This window comes from Zonotrichia leucophrys, chromosome 15 (genome assembly GCF_028769735.1).
Source record: "Zonotrichia leucophrys gambelii isolate GWCS_2022_RI chromosome 15, RI_Zleu_2.0, whole genome shotgun sequence".
Lineage (NCBI taxonomy): Eukaryota > Metazoa > Chordata > Aves > Passeriformes > Passerellidae > Zonotrichia > Zonotrichia leucophrys.
The window spans coordinates 7,011,564-7,021,430 of NC_088185.1; the positions used below are offsets into that span (position 1 = coordinate 7,011,564).

A 9,867-nucleotide genomic window follows, 5' to 3' on the forward strand; every position below is an offset into this window, starting at 1 on the left:
AGGTCTTGAAGTCATTCAAGCATGCTGAAGTAAGAGGGGAAGAAGAAAGGGTAATGACATTAAGCAGGAGTCAGCAATAACTAATATTAAGACAAATTAAACCATTCAGGTGCTGCCCCCTCCCTTTTGTGCAATGTTTGACAGTGAAATGCAACTCACCCATTTTGCTGCCTTCATCACTTTACCCCTGCAGACTAAAAATGCATTCCCAGTAAGAGTTCTCAAAATAAAAAGCAAATCCTTTAAATGAAAATTTAAGTTTATTTTGAAATTTTTAAGTCATTTCTATCAATTTAGACACAGTTTGACATTATCAGATCATTTACAGTGATTCATGGATAAAAGATTTGGCTTTTACATTCAAATGTTAAATACTTCAAAATAGCTTTGTCTTGTTACTTCCAAACCAGAAACACTAAAGAGCATTTTATTTTGCCTTTCAACCATCTCTGTTAATTAACAGACTTTTGATATCTGCTGTAGTTTAAGGGGAACGTGCAAAACACCAAAGGAATTATTTTGTTTGAATGAAGTGAGTACCTTAATTACAGTTCCAGATTTTAGACTCATTCACTGTAGCATCAAAAGGCAGTGCTAAGAAAGACATGATTTATTTTTAAAAAATATATTTTCCTTAGGTAGACTGCAGAACCTGACTGAGTTATAAGCCTCTTCATGAAGACAAAAAGGTCTTGCTATCCCATGTTAACATCATTCAGTCTTACAGTTTAGCAAGTTTTGTACAGTTTTCATAATTATTTTGGAAACTGTTTAAAATTTCATCTCTATTCCTAACACAATCCTTGTATTAGTGTTAAACAACAAAATTCACTTTATCTACCAGACTTAATTGTGTTGATTTTATTGCTTACTATAGTTTATTTTCTTACTGTCTAGCACTAATTTGAAATTGGATAAACAAAAAACATTTGCAGGGAAGAGATTTGACCAATTTGCCTGTTCTGGCAAGGAGGGTGTCCCTCAAAGCATGTGCACCATAATTAACTGTTCCAAAGTGAATTCCAGCCCGCTGCTCTCCAAGGACAGCCTCCCTAGCAAACATCTGAGAAGTTCAAAACTCCTCCAGTTTGTAAAAACACAAGCTCCAAAGCCCTGGGAAAAAAGCTTATACATTTTAGACCTGTACATTCTTGAGACTACAACAATATGCTGGCAAGGGGAATCTCTCAGGAAGGTGCTCAAACAGCTCAGATTCCTTTGCACAGCCCTCAGCACAACAGGCTGCTGCAGCTGCCTTCAGTCAGCAAGCAGCACCATGGAAGATCTGGGACAACAGCAGGAGCTTTCTGCTAAAATCAAAATTTGGGGCGGGGGGGGGAAGCACAGATTTCATTTTGTGAGAACAAAATGCTTCTCAAATCTGGCCCAAGAAATTTTGTCCCCCACCTTGATTTTCACCATGGATCTTTCACCATCACCTTTATTTTCTGATGGATCAGCAGCAGCAGCGTGCCAGGAATGCTCTTATTGCCTGATTCCAGAAGGCTGCTGCATTTCAAGAAGCACAGGCACATTCCCTGCTCAGTACACACAGCAGCAGGTGTGAAAGGTCTGTTAGATTACAATTTAGAAGTCATAAGAAACACAAATGCAATCCTAATCTTCCCTGCTGACAAAGTCTATTCACCTACTTAATCCACAGGAATGATGATATGTAGCTCATTTAAACAAGTGTATTCATAAGCCTTTACAGTATACAGAAAACTCAGTTCTGTCCCCTGATGCTGTTTTCAAGTTTGTTTTATTCACTCTTTTGGATGACTGTAAGTAAGTGTTTCCACTATGGAAAAGAAAGTTAGCACAGTACATTTTCATGACTGGGGAATGAATTTTTCTGAAGACACCTTCCAAAGGGCAAAAGCCTAGAAAAAACAATGTGAATGTTGAATGCAGTTCCATATAAAGTCCCTTGTAAAAATTAAAAAAATAACCAAAACAAAGAAAAAAGGAAAAAAAAAAGAAATAAAAAAGTAAAGAAAAAACTGCAAGGCCCAGGATGATTTTATTGCTTTTCTTCAGTTTTTTCCTTGGTGTCTTTCTTCTCAGATTCTTTGCTCTCTTCCTTTACAGAAAGCTCTTCTAGTTTTTCAGCAACTTTATCAGCACTATCATTTTTGTCTGTGCCTGCTAAAAGATTGGTTAGGAAAGGTATTACATACAAGCAGTAATGGATTGGACAAAAATAAAGATATTCTTCACTGACCACTGGAGTGACTCATTCCATTTCTTTTCCTCTGGTAATTACTTCAGATGTCAGATTTCAAGAAACACCACTCATATACATTAATCACTACACAGGAACTGAGGAATGTGTAGCATCTGGCCAGCTGTGCTGCTACCAATAACATATCCAGACAAACCATTTGTTTCTTGGCATCTTAACAAAAAAAAACCAAAGTCAAGTTCCCCAGTTTGAAATTGGGGCATAGGAATTCCTATGACTGGAAAACTCCAATCTAAATATCTTGAAGAATGCTGACTGCAGACCACTGGTAGTCTGCATTTAAGGAAGATAGAAATGTTTATTTTTTTTACATGGTGACATACCTCATCACAAAGGCAATTCTAAAGGGAGATGCAATAATCTGTTAGACTTGTGAACAACCTCACACACACTAACAACTATGAAAAACATTACATATTATACTTGCATGATTATACATTTGCAAAATTTGGGGAAGGGACCTGGAAGGAAGAAAGAGCACTGTGGTTGCAGTGTTCACAGCTCATTTGTTTACTATAAGCCATAAATATTTCCTTGACAGCCATTCCAAAGCAGCCATGTCCCAACAGCAACTGTAACAGCCTTCCACAGGAAGGAAGGCCATCGTCACTCCTGTCAGCTCTTACTCTTGCAGACAGAAAAGCAGCTGAACTGAAGGCTGCAGTTCAGCACAGAGTGAGTCTGCTGGAACACAACACTCCAGGCTACTGGAGCCACTCACACAGCTCAGAAATGGCACCAAGCACACTGAGAGCACCTTACCTTTCTTTGCTGTCTTGCCTACTTCATTCCTGCATTCTTCAAATTTTGCCTTGAATTTCTGTGCATCTGTTTCAGTGAAGATAAAATATTTTTTCATTACTTTTACTGCCTCACAACATTGAGTACTTCTAATCTTGAAGAAAGATACCCTAGGGGAAGATTTGTGTAAACCAAATTTGTAGGGACTTATGAAGTAATCTAGTAAATCATACAAGATGCAAAATTCTTCAATCACATCTTTGTGCAAAAGCAATTCATCTTCTTCAGCATGTCTACTAAAGCAACTTATTTTGCAAAATATTCAAAATGTAATGCCAGCAGGAGCTGTTTTGTAGTTATTGCAGCTCCCAGCTGTCTGTAGCCTAAAGGAATAGGAATATGATGTCAGAGACTGCTAATACAACTGTATGCAAAAGCCTGAAGATTAGCTTTGAACTGCAATCCTTGCCAGCTGTGTTACACCTTAAGAGTCTTCCACAAGCTGGCCATAACTGGGGGTTCTGAGCATCAGCAAAGGAAGAGAATGCCTGTGTCACCAGCACAGCATGCAGACTCTGTACCTGAGGGCTTCTCCTCACTGCAAGAGCCAGCAATGCATAATCTTCATGACCTTCTGGTCTAAGCCACCACTCGATTCAACAACCATTGCAAGCAGCTGATCGAATCCCAATAATGTCTCTACACAAGTAACACAAGCAAAAAGGGCCTGGGCAAGGAGCTTCCTGACACCACAATGAGCAAGGCAGTACTAGCCTGGCATCCCAGGCTGGGCTGGCTGACCACAGGAGGTCACTGTTGCCCACAGGAATTCTGAAGACACACAGTAACCAGCCCAGGAAGTGTTGGTATCAATTCCCTTTGCAGCATCCCAAACAGCAGAGACACCTGAAGGACAAACCTGGGTCTGTTCACCTGACATCTGCTTAGTCAGTGCTGCAAAGGGCAAACAGGAGGGAAGGACTATTCCCTCAAGACAGAACATTCAATAAACTGAACAGCCTCTACCAGAAAGAGAGAAAGACTTCTTAGAGATTAGCAAATAGTTGTCCCTTCACTTCCTACTTGATCATGAAGCAAGCACTAAGCAGGTGGACCAGAAAGGTTTATTTGGCTAAACAAAATGACATTGGAGACTTAAGGCAAAGGAAAAGGGCAAGATATACTAAGTTCTTTCCTGAAGTAGTCCAATCCATCAAGCTTTAAAATACTCAACCACTTTTATGATTCATCGAGTATGTAAGGAGAAAAGGAGGCTACCACACTAAACTTGTGTGGCAAATTGTAAAGCAAGAAATGCAACACTTTTTCATTTTGCTCCTTTAAAAAAAAAATCCAACCCAACAAAACAGTACAACATAAACCCCCTCTGCCTCCAAACACTTCTTTGATTTAATCCTAGCTGATCCATTATTAGAGTTACTTTTCTGGTACTCACTGTAGTCACTCCAGAAAAACCCAGCAACTAGTATGATGGGTGTGACTTGCACTTTTCACTGAGGGTTGCATTTAATCAAAACAAAAGATACTACATACTTCATGAAAAAAAGAAAAACCAACCCAGATAGTCTGCTAATGCAGACGGGCCAGAAATATCAGGTCAGGATTTCCTTGTTTCTAATGCAAAAATCTAATCTTAACTACAACTGAGAACATGAATTACATGAAAGTAAGCTGTATGTGAGTCTCCTAACTGCCTGCAGTTTTATTCTAATTGCATAGCACTTACATGAAATGGCATAGGTTAAGAAAGTGCCTAGGGCAGAAACTGTACAAATATTACTGCAGACCTAATTACTGCACTGTTGTCAACAGATAAGGTTAGGTGATGAACAGACTTCTCTCAGATAAAGAATGAATTAGCTAACCCTACCATGCAGGGCTGAGATACAGCACATCTCCAGCAATGGTTTAGAGCAGCATTTAGACAAGCAGGGTACCATCACAGGGTACAGGCAGTCACTCACTCTCTGCGTTTAGGAATCGGATTGCCAGAAGTTCGGGCTTGGGGCACTCGTCTGCAAAGTCAGCGTGTGTGTTCCACACCCACGCCCTGTCGCTCCCAGCGTTGGGCTTCAGCTCCATTAGGGGTGTGACTGAAACAAAAGCATTCAAAGATGGACAGAGCACAACAGCAAATGTTTTCCACACCAGCCTCCATAAATCTCAGTGAAAACGAGCTGTGATGGTTACATAAAGCACTTGAGACAGAATTACTTTGGGATGAATACAAGACAGTGATGTTCATATATATTTTTCCTTACATTGTCAAATAAAATTATGCAAAGCCATTAATTACTGTTTGAGAGGATGCTGGATTCACTGCTGTTAGGAAAAAGAGTTGGATGCAGTTTTTGCTTAAAACAGATGATTGTGATACTAAGAGATGCAGGCACTGAGCACAGCCCTGCAGTACAGACAAATGATTTAGAAGGAAAAGGCATCCAGACAGACAAACAACACTCATTCTTCTTCTACCAAAATTCATTTTAAAAAGCATTTTTCCTTCCATTAGTCATCAGGTTAATTACCTCTCCCATCAGTTTTAAGCTGTACTACAAGATATTACAGAATTCTGTGGTGCTGCAAAGTGTACACTTTGCCTTTTCAATCTATTTTCTCCCTCCCAGTAAATGGAGCCCTGTCCCTCCAAGACACTACAATGACCTCACCTGACTTACTGGAGAAGTTGAAATGTTACTTCCCACAGTACTGCAAGACTTTTTACATTATAGACATGCAAAATCTAAGCAGGGCTTTTTTCTCCTTGAGCCCTGTCTAGTTCAGGAAAATCTGAAGAGTCTACTCCCTTCCCTGCATTTTTAACATCTAGAGATCAAACTACATTTTGCTCCATTTAATGCTTTGCAAAAATGAAGAGAGCTCTTTTGTCTGACTGTGAGTCAGCATAAATTCAATAAACAAACCTATATGGAGAGCAGTTTTTCAGGAAAAAAAAAAATCTAAACAACCTTTGACATGAATACCATAAATTCATCAATTCTGTTTTCCTATATGCAACATTTATTTCCCGAAACAAAAATTTCCACAGAACACTATAAATTCCTCATATAAACATCTGAGTATCAGCAAAGCAAGCAAAACATCAGCAAACTGGTCTACTTGTTGCAAGATGTGCTGACTTTCAAGCCTGTCTTGCTCTTTAATGTTTTTGTTTTATTTTAATTCAAAGAGGATTCTTTTTTGAATGAGTCAGCCCAATATAACACATTCATTTCAGTTTATTTCACAAGCAGAGAAAGGCAGACTCAGATTTGCTTAGCACCTCAGTCTGTTTTCTGATGGTTAAGGATTGGTTTTGGAAATTCAGACATTTAGCTCAAAGTAGTAAATTATTACATCGTGGTTTTTCTCACTCTTTAACAAAAGTGAGCTAGTATACATTTAATTCTTATTTTGAACAGTATTAAGGCCTATATGTTCAACACTTTATTAATCATTAAAATAAAGTACACACACTGGAAGCAACCACATAATGCCTGTCTATCACAGTTAAATTTTGAAGTGACTTTTGTTAGTCTTACAGCACTATCAGACTCTTAAAGAAAAAACCTCCAGCTCCCTTCCATTAATAAAAATAACCCCTCATGGTTTTTGATGCCTGAAGCCTTGTATGAAGAGCAAGAAACTACCATACTTCATTTCCACAAGCTTATTTTTAAAATCAAGAATAATTATAGAAATGTATAACATACTGTAATGGTTTGCACAGATTTTGAGGGTTTTATCCCTCCTCATGAGGAGGCGAATGGTTCCCTTCTCCTTGTGCTTCAGGAGTTTCACATCACCAGTTCCCCGCTCTTTCCATTCTGGAAGGTCATTCTCTGATGCAAACCTGAAGAGCTTCGCTCGCCTGGGAGAACAGAAAATGAAATTAGCCTGCAGGTATTAAAATATCACACCTGACCAAAGAGCACAGTGCTTTTTAAAAGCCACACACAAGAAGGAATTAGTTCCTTTAATAAGATCCCCTGTTCTGCTTCAATATACACATTCAGAAAATGATATGATGAATTAAAATTTAATAATAAAATATTAGGAATTATGTAATAACTACTAAAATTCAACAGGTTCTGGACACTCTTAGGGAATCATAAACATATTTGGTGTAGGGAAACTGTTAAACTCAGGTAACTAATTAACAGGTTTTTCCATAGCCAGAGTTCACCACACTACCTGTCAAACTGACCATCACTTCAGTTATCAGAACCTGTGCAAGGAGAACTAAAATCTCTCTTCCAGATGAGCAAAACCATTCTGTGATTAAGCAAAAGCACAATTTTTAAACCTATTTCAAGCCAGCACATCAGGGATCAAAATTCAAAATCCTTAAGCCTTAAGACTACATTTCTCTTCAGGCAGATCAAGCCATCCTGATTTGACAATAAGCATAATCCAAGGATAAACTGTGTTGAAGACAACAGACAGGAACTGCCACAAATGCCCCAATACTGCAGCTGTTGCTTTTATCATTTCAGCACCTTGTACATCACCCTTTACCCAGGGATGCATGGCAGCAACACCACACACATCTCATTTCCTTCCTCCCAAGACACTTTTCTGTTTGTTTCACATTCTGTGATCACAATTTCAATAATGATTATTTCAGTTGTTGTCTTCTTTCATGCAAACAATGCTAAAGCCAGATTCACATTATCAGCTCTCTTCTGTGGTTCCAGACTTCATTTTCTTGGGGCAACATCAACAACCTCCCACTCAATCTCTGCCATCACAGTGCAGACCAACCAAGGCAGCCTTCATACAGAGATTGCTGCAAGTTCTGCACTTTTTATAAACACTGCCAAGTTTAAGCCTAATGAACATTCAGATAAGAGTGAAAAGTATTCTACTCACATCTTAAAGAGCTCTTCCTCATCCTCCTCCAGAGTTTTTATTTCTTGCTCTGGAAGAGAAACTATGGGCTCAAACTGAGGATCATGGTTAGAGTCATCTGCATTCTCAGCAGAAGTATCGTGGTCCTCGTGTGCCTCCTGAGGAGAAAAAAAGAAAACACAAACTTGCTATGTACCCCAACCATGAAGTACTCACATCTGTGTTTAAAACTTCTCAGCAATTCAATCTTAATAACTGTAATATCCCATAAAATAAAGAAATATGATTATACCTGAAAACAAATGACTTCCAAGTCAACATACAGGCACACTAAGAAACAAAAAGGTGCTCATGCAGTGCTGGGTGTTTTAATCCTACCACTCATGAATTGTGCAAAGGCTTGGCCTTGGATTAATAGCTCTGGGTTATGGAAAAAAATTTCATCAACAGTTTTTCCTATGTAATGTGTTTTATGCTACTAACACCCTACTATTTCTGAGTGCCTAATGACCCATTGTTAATGGGAAAATTAGAAAAAAACCACAAAACATGCACCTAACCCAGCTTAAGGGACATATTGCATCCCCAGTTCACCATTCTGTCTTATGTATTAGAATCACCCACAGTCAACACAAACAAAGATTCTTTGAGGCACAGCTGTAATAGTCATAAAGTAATTTACATTTCTTGCTTTTAGACTCCTCAAGGAACTTTAGGTTACAGATAAATAGCCAATATAATCCTTCCTATTTAAGTTGCTTAGGAATCTGTCAGAGCATTCATTAAGCTTAAGAATGGTTTTTACTACCGTGACTAGCAGGTAAACGATAAACATTCATACATATGGACTGCTAAGAGCACTCAGAACACAAGCCTGAGAGGGAGATTCGTATGCAAGTTTAACAAAGCCACAGAACAGCTATCTCAGGTCTAGGGAACTGATTTGTGTTCGGGGATTTTTGGTGTTGCTGAAGCAACAGAAAGGAAAAAAATCTTCACATACAAGACATGTAAATAATATTTTTACTTTACAAATGGAAGAGTCCACTCTTACAGGCTCTGTTGACAATGTCCTTCACAGAGTAGGTGTACACCACGTGTGCACAGAGCAACGGAAATAAAGCAGTCTATTTTTACTAAATAGTAAACAAGAGAAAAAAGAAGGGGCCAAGGGAAAATCAAGTAAGAAATCGTGCAAAATAAAATCTAGTTGTGTCAACAACGTCACACAAGCTATCGGCAATTTTATATCCCCAGCGTTCCAGCAAAAAAAGCGAGAAAGGAATTACGTCACATCTGTCTCAAAAAAAAGGAAATGTTAGCCAAACTTTTATACATTGTATCCATGTGTGCAAGTAGCACATCCCGCATGGTCATTCATCCCGCGTTCTGCGCCTCAGCAATAATCACACAGACCATGAGAAATGCACAATCGCAGCAGGCACAGAGAACGCGATCCCGTTATCCCGACACGATCCCGCCCTGCCGCGACAGAAGCACGTGAGCAACTGGTGCGGCACGAGGGGTCCGGCCCGGGCCCGCGGAGGGGCGGAAAGAGGGGGAGAAGAAAGGAGGGAAAGGAGAAGGACTACACGAAAGATCCCGGCTCGCCCGGGCTCCCTCATGCCGCGGAACGGCCAAGGCGGGTGCAGGGCCCGGCCCGAGCGGCCACGCGTGCCCGGAGCGGCCGCAAAGCCCAGGCCCGGCGGGCGCGGCCGCTCCAGCCCCCAGCGAGGCCCAGCGTCCGTCCCCCCCCCGGGCCCTGCCCGACCTCGGCCCCCCCGCCCGGGCCCCACCTGTTTCCGTTGTTACTCTCCCACCCCGGCCCTCGGTGCCGCCCTCGCCCCCGCGCCGTTCCCGGCCCGGCCGCCGGCCCGCGGCCGCCCCTCACCGCCGTGTCCGCCATGGGCCCGCTCGCCGCGCTCCGCTCGCCGCTTCCTGCCGCGCGCCCCGCCCGCCTTTACCTCATTCCCGCAGCCCGCGCCGCGCCGCCGCAAGGCCCGATGGGA

The 9,867-nt window shown here is 40.9% G+C and overlaps 1 protein-coding gene and 1 non-coding gene across 2 annotated transcripts; both read right to left on the reverse strand.

The window, feature by feature from the left end:
* Positions 1–1,743: 1,743 nt before the first annotated feature.
* Positions 1,744–9,841, reverse strand: RANBP1 (RAN binding protein 1). Its single transcript, XM_064727170.1, has 6 exons — positions 9,750–9,841; positions 7,880–8,016; positions 6,721–6,878; positions 4,972–5,100; positions 3,008–3,073; positions 1,744–2,148 (listed from the first exon to the last, which is right to left on the reverse strand). Exons 1-6 carry the CDS (start codon positions 9,762–9,764, stop codon positions 2,024–2,026), a joined length of 630 nt encoding a protein of 209 aa, XP_064583240.1. The 5' UTR covers positions 9,765–9,841; the 3' UTR covers positions 1,744–2,023.
* LOC135454831 (small nucleolar RNA SNORA77) lies at positions 2,799–2,930 on the reverse strand. The gene has a single exon (XR_010442206.1). It is a non-coding gene; the product is annotated as a small nucleolar RNA SNORA77 (small nucleolar RNA).
* Positions 9,842–9,867: the final 26 nt, after the last annotated feature.